At 45.6% G+C, this 23,642-nt stretch overlaps 1 protein-coding gene across 1 annotated transcript in view; it reads left to right on the forward strand.

Annotated features, from left to right (window-relative positions):
- The first annotated feature begins 19,652 nt into the window (after nucleotides 1–19,652).
- The window catches only part of SRFBP1 (serum response factor binding protein 1), a 108,124-nt gene continuing 104,134 nt past the window's right edge, over nucleotides 19,653–23,642 (forward strand). The window contains exon 1 of the mRNA XM_077290890.1: nucleotides 19,653–20,120. Within this exon, the coding sequence (XP_077147005.1) occupies nucleotides 20,082–20,120 (39 nt within the window). The 5' untranslated portion in view covers nucleotides 19,653–20,081. The remainder of the gene's footprint in view (nucleotides 20,121–23,642) is intronic.

Genomic DNA, 23,642 nt, shown 5'->3' on the forward strand with positions numbered 1-23,642 from the left:
GTAGAGGAAAACAAAGACCTTTCTTGCCTCCAGAGAAAGGGACCCCAAAGCTGGATAGAAGCCCCCCACAAATAATGACGGTGAGGTAAGAGGAAATGACAAACACAGAAATGAACCAGGTTTAGCACAGAGAGGCCCGCTTACTGATAGCAGAATAAAGAAAGGTAACTTATATGGTCAACAAAAACCCTATCAAAATCTACACTGGAAATTCAAGAACCCCCGAACCGTCTAACGGTCCGGGGGGAGAACACCAGCCCCCTAGAGCTTCAGCAAAGGTCAGGATATAGATTTGGAACAAGCTGGACAAAAATACAAAACCAAAACAAATAGCAAAAGGCAGACTTAGCTGATATAACTGGAACCAGGATCAGTAGACAAGAGCACAGCAGACTAGCTCTGATAACTACGTTGCCAGGCATAGAACTGAAGGTCCAGGGAGCTTATATAGCAACACCCCTAACTAACGACCCAGGTGCTGATAAAAGGAATGACAGAAAAACCAGAGTCAAAAAACTAGTAACCACTAGAGGGAGCAAAAAGCAAATTCACAACAGGTGCCGCCATCTTGGATCCGGCGCACAGCTCCGACGTCACGCAGGCACGCCCATCACCCAGCATGCCTCACGCGCAACGCCGGCCGTGCGCCCGGAAGTGACCGATCACAGAGGGGGAGAGAGCGGTGTGGGAGACACAGCGCTAGCCCGACGCCCGCACGTGCGCGAGAGCCCACAGGATCTGCGAACGGCGCTTCCAGCTTCCTGAAGGCCATCATACAGGCGCCCTGCCTGCTCTTCCAGTGCCGGGACAGGAGTGGGTGAGTGGAACCTCGATCAAAAAATACCGCCGTGACTTCAGCACAAGGGTTCCCATCAGGACAGGAAACCCAACTGAAGCGAGGGAGAGGTACCGCCCTTTTATTTCAGTAGGTTTCCTGTCCTGACTGGGCGGATCCCTCTCTCAGGTGTGCTGTCATGGGAGACGGGAAAAACGTCATCTTGTCATGTAAAAAAACAAGCCATCACACAGCTCCATCAGCGGAAAAATAAAGTTATAGCTCTCAGAGTAAAGTGATGCAAAAATTTTTTTCTTTAAAATAGTTTTTATTGTGCCAAAACATAAAAAAACTATATACCGTATTTTTCGCTATGCAAGACGCACTTTATTTCCCCCAAATTTGGGGGGGGGAAATGGGGTGCGTCTTACAAAGCGGATATACCGCTTATCGTTACAGGCTGGGATGAAGGGGTGTCCGCCGCCGTGGTTGTCCGCTACTGCCCAGGGTGATGCTGGAGTCTCCGGCGACATTTTGTTAAAATGTCTGGGAAAATGGCCGCTGGAATCTCGGGAGATGAGATTTCAGCACTGAGATCTCAGTCCCAAGATCTCCATCTGCGCATGCGCCGCCTCCCGGTGGCCATTTTCCCAAAGTCCACCGCACAGGAAAGCATGGACAACTGCCGGGGGGGCTCTGGCCTTTCACAAAATGTCGGCAGAGCCCCCCACAGCACAGGAGCCCCTCTACAGCACAGGACACCTGCACACCCCCTCATCCCAGCCTGCAGCAACACTCAACTCCTGCCTCCTCCAGCAGCGACCCTGGGACCCTGATCCACCGCAGCCACAACCCCCGGTAAGCAATAAGATGCATGGATCATAAGAAGCCCCATCAATTTATTTAAAAAAAAGTTTTTTTCCTATTTTTCTCCTTAAAATTTGGGGTGCGTCTTATAATCCGGAGTGTCTCACAAAGTGAAAAATACGGTAAATGGGGTATCGCTGTAATCATACTGACCAGAAGAATAATGCTGACTTATCAATTTTACCACCCGCGGAACGGAATTAAAAAATCGGAATAGAAAGCGATAAAAAAAGTAATGTGCTCAAAAATGGTACCAATAAAAGAACTTGTTCCACAAAAAAATCAAGCCATCAAATGACTCTGTCGGCTGAAATATGGAAAATTACAGCTGTCTGGATGCAAAAACTAGTTATTGTAATAAAATGCTTCTTTTAGTGTGACAGCAACCAAACATAAAAACCCGATATAAATCTGGTATCGCTGTAATCGCACCGACCCAAAGAATAAAGTCGCCAAATCACTTACACCGCATGAGGAACAGCGTAAAAATAAATAAAACCAATTCTTCACATGCTGTTGATTTTTTTCATTCTGCCTCCCACTTGCCATCGCTACAGGGCAAGTGGGAAGAGCCGGACAAAGCTCCAGAATTAGCACATCTAATGCCTTTTCTGGGAGGCTGCGGGCTGCTACTTTTAGGCTGGGGGGGGTCAATACCCATGGCCCCTTATTTAAATAATTTAACCCCTTAATGACAGTCAATACGTCTTCTAACTGACCTGATATATGAGACTAGCATTCCCATACAGGTAAGAATCCAGCAGCTGTCGGCTGGACACTATAGCTGAAAGCTTACAGCATCAGCACCGTCCATATCTGTTTAACCCCTTAGATGCTGCTGTCAATAGTGACTACATCATATATTTAGGAGTGTGGCTTCTCCCTCTTTATCCCTATCAGCACCCTGAGATCATGATTATGTGGTGCTGATGTTTGTCATGGCAATTCACAAGCAAATTAGAGTCTGCCGGCTACACTGACCTGCTAAAAAGTCAGCGACATTTAGGTGGTAAAAATCAACTTTTTCATTTCTATCATGCCACTTTGCATTAAATTCCTGAAACTCACCTGAAGGGTTAATGAACTACGTGATGGCAAATTTTAATTTGTCAGGGGGTGCTGTTTTTAAAATGGTATCACTTTTGGGGTTTTTCCAATATATAGGACCCCTAAAGTCACTTCTAACCTGGATAGGTTTGCTACATTTTTAAACCTCCTAAAATGCTAACAAAATAAAAGAACATTTTACAAATGATGATGTAAAGCAGACATGAGAGAAATGTTATTTATTAATGTTTTCCTGTGGTATGACTATCTGAATTAAAGGGCTAATTATTCAAAGTTTGAAAACTGCTAATTTTTTTTTACATTTGTCAAATTTGGTATTTTTTATAAACAGAAAACATATCAGCCTAAATTTACCATTAACAAAGTATAATGTGTCACGAAAAAACAATCTCAAAGTCACTGGAATTTGTCAAAGCGTTCCAGAATTATTACTACATAAAGCGACACTGGTCAAATTTTGGCTCTGTCACTAATGAGTTAAAAATATAGCGTGGGGACCCCTCTATTCTTGATAACCAACCATGCTGAAGCTGATAGCTGAGGGTTGCAGCCTGCAGCTGTCAGTTTTGCCTGGCTGGTTATGAAAAATACAGGAGAAATCAGTTTTTTTAATATTAGCCCCTTCATGACCTTGGGATTTTCCGTTTTTCCGTGTTCGTTTTTTTTTTTTTTTTAATTGTTTATTTTCAATTTTCAAAATACAAAAACAACACAAAGAATAAATAGGACATAAGTCAAGCAGGAACAAATTGAAAATAGAAGCATGTGAAAACAATCTAGGAACGTCCTGCCTTAATTCTTGTACCGGAAGCGTCCAAAAATTTCTGCATAAGCATACAAAAAATTCCAGTAAATGTTGGTCAATTACCAATATCAGTCCATGCATCTCACGTAGGACCAAGGGTCAAAGGAAAATAAAACAACATCAAAAATAACAAAACAAAACAATAAGAAAATTTGGGTGTACCAGGGGGAGGGAAGCAGTGAGAAAAACTTCATAAATTAGCACTAGAAATGAACATAAACGAGCAGGTGAAGTAGTGAAAGACCTACAAAATATGTATTAAGTAGTCAGGGCTAACACAGAGACAATTGTGAGAGACAGTCTATTGGTTAGCTAGATTAGCTGAGCCCGAATCCATCACAGTGCAGTGAAGTGAAAAAACAAAAAGGTCAAAATTGCATGTGACTAGCAAAGATAGTTGATAGAGAGCTATGGGTCTATTGGAGAGGCAAGTTGCCATGGCAGCCAGGTGTGAAAAAATTTATCGTGTGTCCGAGCATCCCAGCTGGACAGCTCTTCCATCCTATAGATGTCTTGCACTTTTTTAACCCATTTGCTAATGTGAGGGGGAGACGTTTGCCACCAATGTAAAGAAATCAAATGTTTAGCTGCAGCTATCAGGAGGGGAAGCAAGTCGTGTTTCTTAGGGTTGTATGACCTTGTGGGGAGTAACAGCAGGACCTCTTGGGGGGTAAGGTTCCGTTTTATCAATCCTATCTTGCGGAGGTAGTCAAAGATATTTTCCCAGAATTTAAAGATAATTGGGCAAGACCAAAAAATATGTATCAAAGAGCCCTTGGACTTCATACATCTCCAACATAGAGGTGAGTCAGAGAGGCCTAAGTGATAGAGTAGTTCCGGGGTTTTATACCATCTGGAGAGTATTTTGAAGGCATTCTCTTGCAACAGGACACATCCCGAGAAACCGTGTGAGTGTCCCAAGACCTGCTCCGTCTCTCTAGCTGAAAGAGATATGTTTAGTTCAGTTTCCCATGAGGATATGTATAAGGGAGTAAACTGTGTTTTGGGGGAAATTAGGTTAGAATATAATTTAGATATTAACTTAGGAGGTATGGGTTTGAGCCTAAAGAGAAGTTCCAACCATAACCAGTCTGTGTCATTTGGATATCTGACTTAAGTTTTGAGATGATGTGTTGTACATGGTGTGATTGTATGAAGTCTCTGGGTCGTTTTTTGGCATCATGGGGCCATTTATCTACGCATTTGATCTGGTTGGTGAGTAACTGTGAAATCGGGAAATCCAGCAAAGAATTCCATATGTCATAAACATCTATGTATTTTGGTTCCATGAGCCAGGGTATAATCCTTAAAGGGATGTTATCCAGAAAAAGACATTGTGGCCCTTTATTTGGTATAATCTCTCTTCTAATAGCCAAGGTGTTGTTGGTTATTGTCCCCAATGTGCCCTGCGGGGGGGGCAGCAGAGGTCCAGAGATAAATCTCCGCCTTTCCCCCAAGTAGTATAAGTTCCAGGTTAGGAGTTTTTTGGTCACTTACCAACTTAGTCAGTTTAAACCATCGAGCTAAGTGTATCGCCTGATAGTAGGTCTTGAGACTAGGAAGTCCCAGTCCTCCCTTCTTCTTTGGAAGGGTGAGGATTTTAAAGGAGAGTCTGGCTCTTCTGCCCCTCCACACAAAACCATTGGCTATTCTATTAGCTGATACGAAGAAGGATTTGGGGAGACGTATGGGTATCATATTCATATGGTAGAATATTTTTGGAAGTATATAGGATTTAATTATGTTGATCCTACCAATCCACGAAAGATACGGCAGATCATATGATTTAAGAAGATTTTGTATATTGTCTAGGAGAGGCTCGAAATTATGTTTAAAAAGGGCCAAGGGGTCTGCAGTAAAGAAGACGCCTAAATATTTCAGTTTTTCAGTGAGCCATTTAAAGGGGGAAAGCTTTTTAAGTTTTGAGACTACACTATCTGATAATGAGATGTTGAGAACTTCTGATTTGTGCATATTGACCTTAAAGTTAGAGATAAGTCCAAACTCGAGTAGTTTCAGTAGAGTAGGAAAGGCTATCTCTGGGTTTGAGATCAGAATCAGGAGGTCATCCACAAAAGCGGCTGTCTTGAATTCTGTCTGATCTACTATTAGACCCCTGATAGACTCCTCTTGCCTTATTCCCTGTATTAGGGTCTCCATTACCAACACAAAAAGGGTGGGGGAGAGAGGGCAGCCCTGCCTAGTTCCATTTCCAGTCCCAAAGGAATCCGAAAGCAAACCGTTGACTAACTCTAGCAGATGGGAGTGAGTGCAGCGTCATAATGGCATCAATAAGAGGTTGGGGGAAGTCAAACTTCCATAAAGTGCAGACCATGTAATGCCAGCTGTCGAATGCCTTCTCAGCGTCAGTTGAAAGCAGCCAACGGGATGCCATAACGCCTGGCATGTGAAATGGCTAAGAGAATTTTTGTGGCGTTATCTTTACCCTCCCTTCCTCTAACAAAACCCACTTGATCGGGGTGAATTAAGGATTCTAGAACAGTATTGATCCTGGATGCAAGGATTTTTGCCCAGAGTTTTACGTCAGAATTTAGCAAAGAGATGGGGCGATAATTACCACATAGGCTGCCATCTCTCCCATCCTTAGGGATAACAGAAATGTGTGCCTCTAAGGTCTTTTGGCTGGGGGGTTTCCTGTAAGGAAAGAGTTGAATAAAGAGGTCAAGTGCGGGAGGAGTAGATCCGAGAATTTTTTATAGTAGGACACAGGAAAGCCATCTGGGCCTGGAGTCTTATTTATTGCCATATTTTGTAACGTATCACTAATTTCTTGGGGGGGTAACCTGAGCCAGAAGAGCCGCATGGTCTTTGGTTTGGATTTTTGGGAGGGAGAGCGGGGCCAGGAATTCCTGGATCCTGTCTATCGCGGCTAAATGGTCTTTCATAGGGTCGGGTGGTTCTAAGTTATAGAGAGATTCATAATAACATCTGAATGCCTCTGCAATATCTTCGGACCTGTCTACCTTCGTATTGGGGTTTTTGTAGATATGTTTTAGAAATGTATTCTCTTTCTGCTTTTTAAGTAGATGAGAAGTCAGCTTACTATTTTTGTTTCCATGAACATAGAATCTGTATCTACATTGCATAAAAATCTTTGCAGATTTAAAATTAAGCAAGTCTTTCAATTTCCCGCGAAGGGAGACTAGGTCCTGTTGAAGATTCTGAGTATTAGATTTTTTGTGGAGACGCTCAGTGATTGCGATCTGATGTAAGAGTGACATTATCTCTTTTTCTTTTTTAGTGAAGGCCCCGATTGATATAAATTCTCCCCTAAGTACTGCCTTGTGTGCTTCCCAGATGTTAGGTGTTAGTGGTCCCTCCTTAACATTTTCTGTGAAGTAGCGTGAGATCGTGTATTTTATCTTCTCTAAATTTTGTGGGTTATCTAGTAAGGATTCATTTAGTCTCCAAGTTGTTGCGGGACGAGGTAAGGTATCAATGGTAATGTCTATGAAGATCGGGGCATGGTCAGAAATTGTGATTGAGCCTATATTAGCAGATTTAATTTGACCTAAAGATCGCGACTGGATCAAAAGGAGGTCAATACGATGGTAGGACGAATGGGGAGGGGAGAAGAAAGTATAGTCTTTCGTGGTAGGGTGAATAGTACGCCAGGGGTCAATAAGATGTAGTGTAGATAATTTGTTCAGCAAGATATGTCTCGATTTTTGGGAAATAAAGGAAAGACCACTTGAATCAATCTCAGGATTTAGGGTTAAGTTAAAGTCACCTCCCACAACTAACAGTCCCTCTGTGAAAAGTTGTAGTACATCTAGTGTTTTTGAGATCCATTGGGCTTGTTGTTTATTAGGTGCATATAAATTGGCAAACGTAACCATAGTATTGCCTAAGTGACCTTTTACAAATATGTATCTCCCTTCATGGTCGCTCAATGTATCTTTGGGCGAGAATGGTAGACTTATTTAGTACTATGCTGACCCCTTTAGATGCAGACGAATTGCAACTATTAAACCATATCGGGTAGGGGGAAAAGGAAGTGTTAGGGGTTCTACCGTTTTTAAAATGGGTCTCTTGAAGGAAGGCCACGTGAGCCTTTTGTTTTTTTAATAATGTGAGAATTTGGTTTCGTTTTGCGGGCGCATTTAGACCTTTAACATTAAAAGAAACTACTGTGATGGATCCCGAGCTCACCTGACTATTCATACTCGTCATGTTCTGAAGAGGTATCATTCCCGCCCTGGTATCTAAAGAAAAACAAGAAAAACATGAATAACAAACTTTGTGCAATTGAAGACTCGCCTAACGTGGGGGGGGAGTACCCAAACATAGGCGAGGTGGTCCAAGTTGTGAATATAACCTGTTGTAATGAGAGAGAAAAAATCTTTGCACAATCTAGAAAACTTAATGAGGCAGACAATATTGTCTACGGTTTACAGACAATGAACAAACTGAAACATTACTATACTCTTATAGAGAAGAAAAATTTTCATGGTGGATGCTTCTTGGGATCTTGTTTCTTGACTTTAGGAGAGGTAAGCTTTTTCTTTAGTGACCACTCCTGTGGTTTCTTCATCGGGGGTAAGCTCCAGTTGGAGTCAACTGGCATCCAGGAAGGTAGGTCAATTGGTGAAATGTCCAGGGTTTCCCATACTTTATGGAGGTCCTCTGGAGAACGGATTATAAGTTGGCGGCCGGCAACGTTTACTGCAAGACCAAAGGGGAATAGCCATTTGTATGTCAAGTTTTTAGTTTTCAGGGCAGATAGAAGAGGTCTGAGGATCCTTCTTTGCCAGAGTGGATGGGGCTAAATCTTGAAAGAGTTGTAATTGCGAATTTTCATAAAGAATTTTGTCTTGTTCTCTAGCGCTTGAGAGGATGGCAGCTGTGTCCACATAGCTGAGAAGTCCACAGATAATGTCTCTGGGTGGTTCAACTGTTTTTGGTTTGGGCCTTAGAGCACGATGGACTCTTTCAATTGTGATTGTTGAGGCTCTCTCTTGTCCTAGGAGATTAGCAAAAATTTCTTTAGATACTTTATCTAAGCCTTCTCGAGCAAAGGATTCTGGAACACCTCTAATTCAGATATTCTTCCTTCTGCTTGTTTTCTTGATCTTCAGCTGCTAGTAGTGCTACATTCAGGTGTTGTTGCTGTTTAAGAGTTCGTTCATGTAGACAGGTAACAGCATCGATCATGTCATTGTTTGCGGATTCCAGGGACTCTACTCTGTGACCTAATTGTTGAAGGTCTGAGCGCATTCCTGTAACTTCCTCAAGGAGAGGTTTCATGTTTTGGGCCATCAACTTCTTCATGAAGGCTCTGGAAATGGGAGCTATGTTCCCTGAGGTGGAGTCACTATCAGAGTCAATTTCACTGAGATCTGATTCCTCTATGTTTTCAGAAAAAATTGCTTTTTTAAAGAGAACGTCTCGTAGGAGTCTGTGAAGCATCATTGTTTTTCTTCAAATAAGAGTCAAGAGCGCCATGGGCACTTTTTTTCTGATCGTCTGCCATAGCTTTGTTCGCTAGTTTTCCGCGTTCTTTGTGTGATTTAACCATGTTAAGGGTGTTTGGTAACGCGGAGTGCTGCAGTCACAACTTGGACAAAGGAGGGGAAAACTTATTTACTCATTATATACAGGAAAGATATATATCTTGGTACCCTGTTAGCCAGTAGATAGAAAAATGTTTAGAATTGAGAGTCCTCAGTGGTTGATACCTTTTAATGGCTAACTGAAAAGATGGTAACAAATTGCAAGCTTTCGAGACTACTCCGGTCTCTTCATCAGGCATAGACTAATACAAATTCTGAAGAATCACATATTTATGCACAACATAGCACAGAACAAAAAAAAAAAAAAACATGGATAAGACAGGTGGCATGAAGCAGAATTACCATGAGTGATAAAGAGTTATGTCCATTTATGGACATAACTGTTTTATCACTCATGGTAATTCTGCTTCATGCCACCTGTCTTATCCGTTTTTTTTTTTGTTCTGTGCTATGTTGTGCATAAATATGTGATTCTTCAGAATTTGTATTAGTCTATGCCTGATGAAGAGACCGGAGTAGTCTCGAAAGCTTGCAATTTGTTACCATCTTTTCAGTTAGCCATTAAAAGGTATCAACCACTTAGGACTCTCAATTCTAAACATTTTACTCATTATATTGAATTTAAAGCAGAAATTCAGTTTGGACACTAGGTGTCACTGTAGGGTCAGGGAAGGAAATAATGTCTTGTTAAGCACTTCCCATGATGTATTGGGTTTAAAGTCAATGTTTGGATTGTGCCCTAGATGTCACTGTAGAGATAACTTGCAGAGCACTTTCCCTGTTGTCAAGAAACGGATAGAGGCAAAGAGAGATAGTACATAAAGATCCAATAGGAATCTAGGAAAATAAAGTGATCTCCTGATATCCTCGTGTTAGAGGGTTAACAGAACTATCCGCAATTATTGTTCCAGCCCTGCAGGTGTAAAGCTGCTGAGTATGGTACAGTAGGAGATAAGATGCAATTCCGTGCTGTAGAGAAGTAGCGATTCAAGCACAGAATGTGTTCCAGCACCGGGTGTAGCTTCTCGCTCGAGTAGGCACCGGTGTTACTGTGCAACAACCTCCCACAGTTGTTCCCACCCCAGACACAGATGGGTATGGGGCAGCAGATGGGGTGAGATTATGGGCTGCAGGTGTGAAGCGATCCCAGCATAGGATGTAGCTCCTTATCCAGGTGTGTCCAATCTAGTGAGTGTTAGGCAGGTGGGTATGGGGCAGCAGGGAATAAGGCACAGTTGTAGGACATGTTGTGAATTCTGCTCTTGGGCTCCCTCCAGTGGTTGTTGGTGGTAGTGCAGTTGTCTTGGGGTTGTAATCCAGGGCAGGTGTTTCTGCTGATTGCAGCTCTATTAGGTATTTAGGTGTGCAGGATCCATGAGTCCGTGCCAGTTGTCCATTGTACTTGGAGGGATTGCATCTCTCTCTGGCTCCTCATGCCCTGCTGCCAATTCAGCTAAAACAAGTGTCTGGTTTTTTGTCTCTGTGCACACATGCAGTGTGCTTTGCAATTTAGTGCAATTCATTGTGTTTTGTCCAGCTTAGACTGTGTTTGGATTTTTCAGTCATGCTGGATTCTCAGGAGATGCAGATATACTTTCTGTCTTTAGTTAGATGTAGAATATTTGTATTATCTGCTGTGGATATTTTTAGGATTTTAATACTGACAGCTTAGAATTCTGTCCTATCCTTTTCTATTTAGCTAGAAGTGCCTCTTTTGCTAAATCCTGTTTTTCTGCCTGCGTGTGTTTTTCCTCTTATACTCACAATCAATATTTGTGGGGGGCTGCCTATCCTTTGGGGTTCTGCTCTGAGGCAAGATAGAATTCTCATTTCCATCTATAGGGGTATTTAGTCCTCCGGCTGTGTCGAGGTGTCTAGGACGTGTTAGGTACATCCCACAGCTACTTCTAGTTGCGGTGTTAGTTTAGGGTTTGCGGTCAGTACAGGTACCACCTACTCCTGAGAAAGACTCATGTGGCTCCAAGGTCACCGGATCATAACAGTACAACTGGCCAACAATGAGTTAAATGCATCTCAGAAGAAGGGAAGAGCCATTTTTTTTTTCTGTAGCCTGCTTTGTCTTTTCTTCCCTCTTTTCCTCTGGGTGACTGAGGAGTCTTGTGCTAGCATGGATGTTCAGGGATTAGTTTCTCGTATAGACCAGCTTGCTGCTAGGGTACAGGGTATTTCTGATTATATTGTTCAGACTCCGCTTTTAGAGCCTAGGATTCCCACTCCTGATTTGTTTTTTGGGGACAGGTCCAAATTTTTGAGTTTTAAAAACAATTGTAAACTGTTTTTTGCTCTGAAGCCTCGTTCCTCTGGTGATCCCATTCAGCAGGTTAAAATTGTCATCTCCCTGCTGCATGGCGACCCTCAGGATTGGGCATTTTCCCTGGAATCTGGGAAACCGGCCTTGCTTAATGTAGATGCCTTTTTTCAGGCTCTAGGATTATTATATGATGAACCAAATTCTGTAGATCAAGCGGAGAAGACCTTGTTGGCCCTGTCTCAGGGTCAAGAAGCGGCAGAATTGTATTTTCAGAAATTTAGAAAATGGTCTGTGCTGACTAAATGGAATGAGGATGCTTTGGCGGCAATTTTCAGAAAGGGTCTTTCTGAATCTGTTAAAGATGTTATGGTGGGGTTTCCCACGCCTGTTGGTCTGAGTGATTCTATGTCTCTGGCCATTCAGATTGATCAGCGCTTGCGGGAGCGCAGAACTGTTCGCGCTGTGGCGTTGTCCTCAGAGCAGATGCCTGAGCCTATGCAGTGTGATAGGATTCTGTCTAGAACGGAACAACAAGGATTCAGACGTCAGAATAGGTTGTGTTTTTATTGTGGCGATGCTTCTCATGTCATTTCAGTCTGCCCAAAGCGTAAAGAGAATCGCTAGTTCAGTTACCATCGGATCTGTACAACCTAAATTTCTGTTATCTGTGACCTTGATCTGCTCATTGTTGTCATTTTCTGTCATGGCGTTTGTGGATTCAGGCGCCGCTTTGAACTTAATGGACTTTGAATTTGCCAGGCGTTGTAGTCTCCCCTTGCAGTCTTTGCAGAACCCTATTCCTTTAAGGGGCATTGATGCTACACCTTTGGCTAAAAATAAACCCCAGTTTTGGACACAGGTGACCATGTGCATGGCGCCAGCCCATCAGGAAGATTGTCGTTTTCTGGTGTTGCATAATGCTATTGTGCTGGGTTTTCCATGGCTGCAGATACATAATCCTGTGTTGGATTGGAAGTCTATGTCTGTGACTAGTTGGGGTTGTCAGGGGGTTCATAATGATGTTCCTGTGATGTCAATCTCCTCTTCCTCCTCTTGTGAAGTTCCAGAGTTTTTGTCTGATTTTCAGGATGTATTCGATGAGCCCAAGTCCAGTTCCCTTCCACCGCATAGGGACTGTGATTGTGCTATTGACTTGATTCCAGGCTGTAAGTTTCCTAAGGGCCGACTTTTCAACCTGTCTGTCCCGGAACATACCGCCATGCGGAGTTATGTTAAGGAGTCTTTGGAGAAAGGGCATATTCGGCCATCTTCTTCACCATTGGGAGCGGGATTTTTTTTTTGTTGCTAAGAAGGATGGCTCCTTGAGACCCTGTATTATCGCCTCTTGAATAAGATCACGGTCAAGTTTCAATACCCTTTACCTTTGCTTTCCGATTTGTTTGCCAAGATTAAGGGGGCTAGTTGGTTTACTAAAATTGACCTTCGGGACATATAATCTTGTTCGTATTAAGCAGGGTGATGAATGGAAAACTGCGTTTAATACGCCCGAAGGCCATTTTGAATACCTTGTGATGCCATTCGGGCTCTCTAATGCTCCATCTGTTTTTCCGTCCTTCATGCATGATATCTTCCGGAATTATCTTGATAAATTCATGATTGTATATTTGGATGACATCTTAATTTTTTCCGATGATTGGGAGTCTCATGTGAAACAGGTCAGGATGGTATTTCAGATCCTTCGTGATAATGCTTTGTTTCTGAAGGGGTCTAAGTGTCTCTTTGGAGTGCAGAAGGTTTCTTTTTTGGGCTTCATTTTTTCTCCCTCATCTATAGAGATGGATCCGGTTAAGGTTCAGGCATATTCATGATTGGATTCAGCCAACATCTGTGAAGAGCCTTCAGAAATTTTTGGGCTTTGCTAATTTTTATCGCCGTTTCATTGCTAACTTCTCCAGTGTGGTTAAACCCCTGACCGATTTGACGAAGAAAGGCGCTGATGTAACAAATTGGTCCCCTGTGGCTGTCTCTGCCTTTCAGGAGCTTAAACGCCGATTTACTTTTGCCCCGGTGTTGCGTCAGCCAGATGTTTCTCTTCCGTTTCAGGTTGAGGTTGACGCTTCTGAGATTGGGGCAGGGGCCGTTTTGTCTCAGAGGAATTCTGATGGTTCCTTGATGAAACCGTGTGCCTTCTTTTCCCGTAAGTTTTCGCCTGCTGAACGCAATTATGATGTCGGCAATCGGGAGTTGTTGGCTATGAAGTGGGCGTTTGAGGAATGGCGACATTGGCTTGAGGGAGCCAAGCACCGTATTGTGGTCTTGACCGATCATAAAAATATGATTTACCTCGAATCTGCCAAACGGCTGAATCCTAGACAGGCTTGATGGTCCCTGTTTTTCTCCCATTTTGATTTCGTGGTCTCGTATCTTCCGGGTTCTAAGAATGTTAAGGCTGATGCCCTCTCTAGGAGTTTTTTGCCTGATTCTCCTGAGGTATTTGAGCCGGTCGGCATTCTGAAGGAAGGGGTGGTCCTTTCTGCCATTTCCCCTGATTTGCGACGGGGTCTGCAGGAATTTCAGGCTGACAAACCTGACCGCTGTCCAGTGGGGAAACTGTTCCTGATAGATGGACTAGTAGTGATTTCTGAGGTTTATTGTTCTGTGTTGGCTGGCCATCCTGGTATTTTTGGTACCAGAGATTTGGTTGGTAGGTCCTTTTGGTGGCCTTGTCGCGTGATGTGCGTTCTTTTGTGCAGTCCTGTGGGACTTGTGTGCGGGCCAAGCCTTGTTGTTCCCGTGCTAGTGGGTTGCTTTTGTCTTTGCTGGTCCCTGAGAGGCCCTGGACGCATATTTCTATGGATTTTATTTCAGATCTTCCGGTTTCCCAGAGGATGTCGGTTATCTGGGTGGTTTGTGACCGGTTTTCTAAGATGGTTCATTTGGTGCCTTTGCCTAAATTGCCTTCCTCTTCTGATTTGGTTCCGTTGTGTTTTCAGCATGTGGTTCGTTTGCACGGTATTCCGGAGAATATTGTGTCCGACAGAGGTTCCCAGTTTGTTTCTAGGTTTTGGCGGGCCTTTTGTGCTAGGCTGGGCATTGATTTGTCTTTTTCTTCCGCATTTCATCCTCAGACAAATGGCCAGACCGAGCGAACTAATCAGACTTTGGAAACTTATTTGAGATGCTTTGTGTCTGCCGATCAGGATGATTGGGTGGCTTTCTTGCCATTGGCCGAGTTTGCCCTTAATAATCGGGCTAGTTCGGCTACCTTGGTTTCGCCCTTCTGTTGTAATTTTGGTTTTCATCCTCGTTTTTCTTCGGGGCAAGTTGAACCTTCTGATTGTCTTGGTGTGGATTCTGTGGTTGACAGGTTGCAGCAGATTTGGGCTCATGTGGTGGACAATTTGATGTTGTCTCAGGAGGAGGCTCAGCGTTTTGCTAACCGTCGTCGGTGTGTTGGTTCCCGGCTTCGGGTTGGGGATTTGGTCTGGTTGTCTTCCCGTCATGTTCCTATGAAGGTTTCTTCCCCTAAGTTTAAGCCTCGGTTTATTGGTCCTTATAGGATTTCTGAGATTATCAATCCGGTGTCTTTTCGTTTGGACCTTCCGGCCTCTTTTGCCATCCATAATGTTTTCCATAGATCTTTATTGCGGAAATATGTGGTGCCCGTTGTTCCCTCGGTTGATCCTCCTGCTCCTGTGTTGGTTGATGGGGAGTTGGAGTATGTGGTTGAGAAGATTTTGGATTCTCGCTTTTCGAGGCGGAGGCTTCAGTACCTTGTCAGGGTTATGGCCAGGAGGATAATTCTTGGGTTTTTGCCTCTGATGTCCATGCTGCTGATTTGGTCCGTGCCTTTCATCTGGCTCATCCTGATCGGCCTGGGGGCTCTGGTGAGGGTTCGGTGACCCCTCTTCAAGGGGGGGGTACTGTTGTGAATTCTGCTCCTGGGCTCCCTCCGGTGGTTGTTGGTGGTAGTGCAGTTGTTTTGGGGTTGTAATCCAGGGCAGGTGTTTCTGCTGATTGCAGCTCTATTAGGTATTTAGGTGTGCAGGATCCATGAGTCCGTGCCAGTTGTCCATTGTACTTGGAGGGATTGCATCTCTCTCTGGCTCCTCATGCCCTGCTGCCAATTCAGCTAAGTGTCTGGCTTTTTGTCTGTGCACACATGCAGTGTGCTTTGCAATTTAGTGCAATTCATTGTGTTTTGTCCAGCTTAGACTTTGGATTTTTCAGTCATGCTGGATTCTCAGGAGATGCAGATATACTTTCTATGTCTTTAGTTAGATGTAGAATATTTGTATTATCTGCTGTGGATATTTTTAGGATTTTAATACTGACCGCTTAGAATTCTGTCCTAACCTTTTCTATTTAGCTAGAAGTGCCTCTTTTGCTAAATCCTGTTTTTCTGCCTGCGTGTTTTTCCTCTTATACTCACAGTCAATATTTGTGGGGGGCTGCCTATCCTTTGGGGTTCTGCTCTGAGGCAAGATAGAATTCCCATTTCCATCTATAGGGGTATTTAGTCCTCCGGCTGTGTCGCGGTGTCTAGGACGTGTTAGGTACATCCCACGGCTACTTCTAGTTGCGGTGTTAGTTTAGGGTTTGCGGTCAGTACAGGTACCACCTACTCCTGAGAAAGTCTCTCATGCGGCTCCAAGGTCACCGGATGATAACAGGGATATAGATGGGGAGCGATCCCAGCCAGGCAGTTCTCTATTCAGGTGTGCAGGGATCTCCTCCACACCATGCGGCCAAAACAAGATGGCGCCTGGACTGGCAGGAAATTCCCAGCCTCCTCACCCCGCTGTCAGACAGGAGATCGGGGACTCGCCGGGCCGCCAAGGGGATAGAGAGCGAGCAGGCGAGGGCGAGTCCGCTACACCACAGAGCGCACCCCGTAAAAACGCCAACTGCAGCGCCCCACCCGCAGCACACTGCAGATCCCCGCTGGGGGAACGCAGGAAGGAGGTAAGACGTGTGAGCGGTGGGCCGAGCAGGGGATTGTGTCCGGGTGAGGAGCAGTTCGTACCTCTTTTCGTCCGCTATGTTCCGCCGCGGACCCGGCGTGTATACTCCTCACATAGGCGGCGTCTCCTCTCCCTCTATGACAGGCGCGTCTTGCTGATAGGCGCCACAGATAGGGAGCCGCGGCCGCGACCCCGCAGCAGGAAGATCAGCGTCCCGCAGAGCACCACAGGGCATCGCCGAAGCAGGTGAGCGGCAGGTCGGATAAGTGGCACGCTGGAGCTGGGGAGCTATCCGGTGAAGGGCAGATAGGTACCTCTCTGAAGCTGTCACAGCTAGCAGCACTTCGGGTCAGTAAATCAACCAAAATGGCGGCGGCGGCTCAGTGCCCTCTCCCTCTCTCCCCTAAGATCCATGGCTCACGTATTGGGATGAGATGTTACAAATGTCCTCCGGGGCTTCTAGAGGCAGTCAGCACACTAATGTCCGTCTCAGGAGATGTAATTATCCCGGTGGCTCCAATAATACCGACATTAGGTAGAAACTGGGCAGGAGCTCATGTGAAGTGCGACTGATCCCTCTCGCAGTCAGGCCACGCGCCCTCCGTGTTCGTTTTTCACTCCCCTCCTTCCCAGAGCCATAACTTTTTTATTTTTCCATCAATATGGCCATGTGAGGGCTTATTTTTTGTGAAACAAGTTGTACTTTTGAACGACATCATTGGTTTTACCATGTCGTGTACTAGAAAACGGGAAAAAAATTCCAAGTGTGGTGAAATTGCAAACAAAAGTGCAGTCCCACATTTGTTTTTTGTTTGGCTTTTTTGCTAGGTTCACTAAATGCTAAAACTGACCTACCATTATGATTCTCCAGGTCATTATGAGTTCATAGACACCTAACATGACTAGGTTATTTTTTATCTAAGTGGTGAAAACAAAATTCCAAACTGTGCTAAAAAAAAAAAAAAAAAATTCCACCATTTTCAGATACTCGTAGCGTCTCCATTTTTCATGATCTGGGGTTGGGTGACGGCTTATTTTTTGCGTGCCGAGCTGGCATTTTTAATGATACCATTTTGGTGCAGATACTTTCTTTTGATCGCCCGTTATTGCATTTTAATGCAATGTCGCGGCGACAAAAAAACGTAATTGTGGCGTTTCAAATTTTTTTCTCGCTACGCCGTTTAGTGATCAGGTTAACCCTTATTTTTATTGATAGATCGGGCAATTCTGAATGCGGCGATACCAAATATGTGTAGATTTGATTTTTTTTTTTATTATTGATTTATTTTGAATGGGGCTAAAGGGGGGTGATTTAAACTTTTATTTTTTTCTTACTTTTGCCATGCTTCAATAGTCTTCCATTGGAGGCTAGAAGCTGGCACAACGTGATCGACTCTGCTACATAGCAGCGATCATCAGATTGCTGCTATGCAGCAGAAATGCAGGTGTGCTATGAGCGCCGACCACAGGGTGGCGCTCACAGCTAGCCAGGATCAGTAACCATAGAGATCTCAAGGACCTCTATGGTTACTATACAGAAGCATCGCTGACCTCCGATCATGTCACGGGGTCGGCGATGCGCTCATTTCCGTCCGGAAGCGCCGGTTAAATGCTGCTGTCAGTGTTTGACAGCGGCATTTAACTAGTTAATAGGCGCGGGCAGATCGTGATTCTGCCTGCACCTATTGCAGGCACATGTCAGCTGTTCAAAACAGCTGACATGTCCCGGCTTTGATGCGGGCTCACCGCCGGAGCCCGCATCAAAGGGGGGGTTCTGACCTCGGACGTACTATCCTGTCCGAGGTCAGAAAGGGGTTAATATTAATAGCGCAGGTGTAGGCTGATGGAAGTAGCAGTCCCATCAGCTGTCATCTGCTTTCACTGTTATCAGTTGAATACAACTCAATATTGTCTCCTGCTAGTGCTGAGCACAGCACGAGAATGACGAGTGTCGTCTTGAGCACCTGGTGCCGGGGAGCAGCGCTAACTGTACTGCTGCTTCCCAGGCACCAATACGTGTGGTACTGATGCAGCACACGGTTGCCACAAGTATTACACACACGGAGACTGATAGCTCCGGTACTGGAAATATCAGGATGTGTAAAAGAGCCTTTATAAAAACTTTTTTTCTTTAAATTATTTCAGTCCCTGCATATTTGTATTATTTGCCACCCATTTCTCTAGGGCAGTACATAGTACAAGTGACCAAACAATTGTGTATCAGTCCACTAGGACTAAAAGATTAGTAAATGGGAAAAAAAATAAATACGAAAAAAAAAATCTATTGTGAAACACTAAGGGCTCGTGCACACGCTGCGGATTCCATTGCGGAATTTTCTGTAGCGGTTTTGATAAATCCGCAGTGCAAAACTGCTGCAGTTTTTACTGCAGATTTATCGCGGTTTCTTTTGCGGTTTCCTCTGCGGGTTTTCACCTGCAGATTTCTATTGGAGCAGGTGTAAACCCGCTGCGGAATCCGCACAAAGAATTGACATGCTGCGGAATGTAAACTGCTGCGTTTCCGAGCGTTTTTTCTGCAGCATGTGCACTGTGGATTTCGCTTCCCATAGGTTTACATGTAACTGTAAACTCATGTGAAACCGCTGCAGACCCGCAGCTGCGGAAACGCTGTGGTTCCACAGCAAAATTCACAACGTGTGCACATAGCCTCTTTTCTATTTGGAAATAGAGAAAACAAATATATTGGGTGCTGTAAAAGTTACATCTGAGGAAAACATAATGTTAATTAGCCCATATGGTAAAAGGCGGAAAAATCCAAACCATTGCAACGTCGAGATGCCATTTTTCAGTCATCGTATATAAAAATCGTTCCGTTTCATCCAGATATGAGGGCTGATGATTTTTCTCACCAGTCATCCGGGTGCAGTCCGTTTACAATCCGTTTTTCACAGCAGCAGCTATTAACCATTTCCAGCTTCCTAGATTACAGAGGTGCAGTGTAAGAATCGGGTGTAATACTGCAGCTCGGGTGTGATCTGAGATTTGTCCGCTCCCACAGACGTGAATGCCGGGGAGTCTCAGCCAGTCTATAGAAGATAGGAGCGCACGTGCCGACTACATGGAGTCACTGATACATGGCGTTTACCTGCACTGCCCCAATCATAACAACACTGGGCCGAGCGCTGTCTGCGGGACAAATGGACCGAAAACCTGATGGTCTGAACGCGGCCTGGCCTGGAGATTGCGGCCTGGTCAGATTTACAGCACAGTAAACACTGAACCAACCCCAGAGACAATGGCGGAATTGCGCTTCCCCCCGTTATTGGGTCACATGAATGAGATCATTAGAAGCTACAACTCGTCCTGCAGAATCCTCATGCGGCCACACGGACGGGAGCCGAGCGGTCACCGCAGGAGCCAAAAGCCGGGCCGCTGGGTCCTCGCAGGCTTCCGTAGTCACACACGTGCGCGGCTGTGTGTAGGTGCAGGCATGGAGGAGGGTGTGTCTGCCGCTCGGAGAACCAAGGACCTGTGATGACGTTAGAACATGTGACCGGTCACCTGAGTGAGTGCAGCAGCCAGGCCGCTGTGGAGAAGCTGCATGTAGCTGCTCTTCCCATCGCTGACAATGGCGGACACTAGAGGTGAGAGCCGAGGTCACTGCCCGCTGCTCCCATCCGCGGTGTGTACTGCCCGGTGTACGCAGCACATTGTCACAGATGGTCGGAAAGGAAGAGAGAATCACGTGACATTTCTCCACACCATGGGACGCATCACGTGGACATGACGTCATCACAGGTCCTGTAGCACACGAGGATCCTGCATCTACCGTGCGGACGATTCATCTACTCCGCGGAAACAACCAGTCGGCGCCATGAGTGCGGCGGGCCCCGTGCTCAACCTGAACAATGAGGTGAGTGCGGCGCTATCGGCGTGTTCTGTGCGTTTATGGTCACACCCGATATCAGTCCCTGCGGTGCAGGCAGGAGAGTGCTCGTTCTACAGGCGACCATGGCCGAGCTCCGTGCAGCGATGCTCCGAGCACTGACTCCATGTCTGGGCCATGTGCAGCCGCTGCTCTCTGCCTGTGTGATCACTCTGGTATTGAACAACTCCTTGGTAAAGGGGGCTGCCTCCGATTCAGCTGTGGGTAAAGCGTCCATGAAGACAAGCCGCTCTGCAATATTCTCTTCTGGTTCAAGAACGGAGGAATCTTTACTGTGGCCAGCTTGTTGCCTTGGTTACCGACCACTTGTGGTGTCCTAGCATGAGCAGTACCGCAGAGGAGACGCGCCATTCCTGCACTCCTCCCTGGCTCCAGAGACGTGGCTGTGTGCTAGAGCGCCCCATGTGGCTGGTCTGAACCCAGGAGGCAGAAGAGCCATTCTGAAAACGCCCCTTTAACAGCTGCCGTCTGAGACAACAAATAAGGCTACTTTCCCACTAGCGTCGTGCACTGCACATTGCTATGCGGCGTTTTGTAGAAAAAAACGCATCCTGCAAAAGTGCTTGCCCCCTCCTCCCCGCACCTCACAATGGGGCAGCGGATGCGTTGAAAAACGGCATCCGCTGCCCCCGTTGTGCGGCGCATTCACTGCTACCGTCGGAACGACGCAAGTCATCGTGCGTCGTACGACGCTAGTGTGAAAGTAGCCTAAGAAAAGTGTGCACCTGTCTGCTGTCCCTCTCCTGTGATCTCCTGGCGGTCACGTGATGCGTAACATGACTACCATGGCCAGTCAGCCACAAGCCCTTTAATGATCACCCCCATACAAGCCGGTCAGTGCTCATCTCGCAGCCTGTGTGTTACACAATAGTGATCCCCTCATCCATCGAGTTATCGGCAGCTCAGCTCCTATTTATACAGGGCAGGCATAATCTGTCCAATCACCTGATGGACGAGCGGCTTGTTCGTCTGTTGGTCAGCGGCTCCTGTAAATGGGCCTGAGCTCTTGTACTCTGCTTTTTCATTGTTTTCAGAAATCTCCAGTGATATATGATGATCTTGTATCTCTGGCAGCTGCAGTGTCAGGGTAGTTGCGCTCCGCTCACTCACAGATTTTTTTTTTTTTTTTTAACTTTAGGCAGAACTATACGAATGTAATGAAATACCCATTAGTTGCCCCTGAATGACCTGCTCCTCCTGTGGCCCCACTGCTGCAACCAATCACAGGCTTCAGGCATCCATGCATGGAAGCATCACTACTGAGGAAAGTGATTGGCTGCAGCAGTAACGTGACTGATGGACGGGAGCTAATGCAGCGTCATGTGAAGAAGAAATGCTTAGTTCATTATATTAGAATGTTCTTTACACTTTTTTTGTCTCATTTAAGAAATACCAGGCGATGCCTTAAAGGGGTTTTTCAGTATAATTATCCCTGTGCTTTACTATGGCACATTATGTGTTGATGGTCACCACTCCCTGGTTCACACGCTGTAGTAAAGCTTTACCCCCAGGATGCCCTGGCCTCCATTGCTAGCAGTAACTAACTACAAATGTCAGCATTGCCTGGCCGCTTCTGGAAGACTCCATCACCCAATATGCCCTGACCCAGGCTCACGGTGCTGCGGGACTACAACTCCACCGCTGGGTCCATAGTGCTGTAGAGGCTGTGGGTCACTGCAGAGGGACGAGCGTACAAAGGGAAACGCAGCCAGAGCGGAGATTGTTCCTCACTATTACAGGTGTAACCCTCCGCTTACCGTGGTGACGTGTCCCCATCTCTGGCGTCAGCACGATCTTCCCTTTCTAGATTGGGGAGAAGTGGCCTGGACGACTACACATCACTGGTTTAGGTTTCATGAAGCTCAAAAATTGTAATACACCATAATCAATAGCATCATTGAGTTGTGACTCTACATCAACTGCCAATAAATATCTTTTTTTTTTTCTTAAATGTAATTTGGTGACAAACCTTACTGGGTCTGTGCATACTCCATGTCCAAACCAACGGCCTGGCAACAGATTTTGCTTCATAATTGTTAATTATAGTGACAGCAAGCAAAACGGTGTGTGTCTGATCTGTAGAGTGGAGCTCCTGGATGTGCTGAGATTGCAGAGATGTCACAGTCCTGGGAGGACAATGTCGGGACTGGCAGAGCGAGCCAAAGTTTAGTGGTTTCAGGATTTGTAACTGGATAAAACCAGATCAGTGCATTAAGTAATATTTGGCATGTATCAGTATCCCATCTGTACTCCACGGCAAAGCTCCTGAATAGTGATGAGCCAGCACTCGCGGGTGTTATATGGGTATCTTGGGCGAGCGCGTATATTATGTTCGAGTCCTCGCGGCTGCATGATTTTCGGCTGTCAGCCTGAACACGTGGGGATTCCCTAGCAGGCAGTCCCCTCATGTGTTGGAGCTGTCTATCGGCCACAAAACGGGCAGCTGCAGGGGCTCGAGCATAATATCCGAGCACGCCCAAGATACCCATATAACACCTTATCTGAGCACGTTCGCTCATCACTACTGCTGAACTGTATCCCTCCATTTTTGTTTTGAGCTGGTTTGTTTCTCTACCTGGGGTAAGAGCAGCTTAGCTGGCTGAACGGACCAAGACACTAGATGATATTTTGTAGGCGTACAATCATTGGAAGGTATCAATTAGTGCAACTCGATTCTTAGGACCTGGTCCATCAGCAGCATCCGTAATCTGTGGCCACTGGCCGGTAACCCTGAGAACTGCCTCTTACCTGACTACATCCCGGGCCTGTCCATCACTCTGCAATGATGGCGTCATGCCAGGCTGTTTAATCCAAAGAGGAGCCGGGAATGCCATGCGGTAAGAGGTGGTTCTCGGGCCTCTTGTCCAGGAGCCACAGACTGCTGACATGGCCAATGGACCAGGGCCTCTGAATTGATTCCAGTGGTGTGGGGTGTGAAGATAATGGTCCTGCTTCAGTAAGATTGACCTTTACCATGGCAGACATTAATTGGGGGCTTCTTACTCCAGTGTACCCCTTCATTTAGAGCTGCGAGCCTCTTTAATGAATTTGGCACTTCTCAAACTGCCGTCCTGCTCCACCAGAAGCATATTGCAGTCTCTGGCTGTTATCCGTGTGTCTTAGATTTATACCCCTCTTATCGCGTCCATTATGATGGTTTTGTCAGGTGTACTCGCCCTCGCTCTGTCATGCTGAAGGTAAGTTGCCCACACTGGTTTGTCCTGCACCAAAAGTCACAACACTTACTCAAATTCAAGTCTCATATGATACAGCAAGAAGTCTAACCCCAGGGGTCCAGCGAAAACTGCTTGATGATTTGGGCCCTTTGTCTCTACGGCTGATCATCTTTAATTTCTTGTTTAATGGCTTCCCAAAAAGGTATTATTTTTGGAAAGGTCAAACAGGTGTGACAGAAGGTTCCTGGCAAGGCACACAAAGTCCAGCCCAGGCTTGTGTGCGCTGGGTTTGCCCCTTTTCAAAAATTCTGCC

The sequence above is a fragment of the Ranitomeya variabilis genome, chromosome 1, assembly GCF_051348905.1.
Source record: "Ranitomeya variabilis isolate aRanVar5 chromosome 1, aRanVar5.hap1, whole genome shotgun sequence".
Taxonomy (NCBI): domain Eukaryota; kingdom Metazoa; phylum Chordata; class Amphibia; order Anura; family Dendrobatidae; genus Ranitomeya; species Ranitomeya variabilis.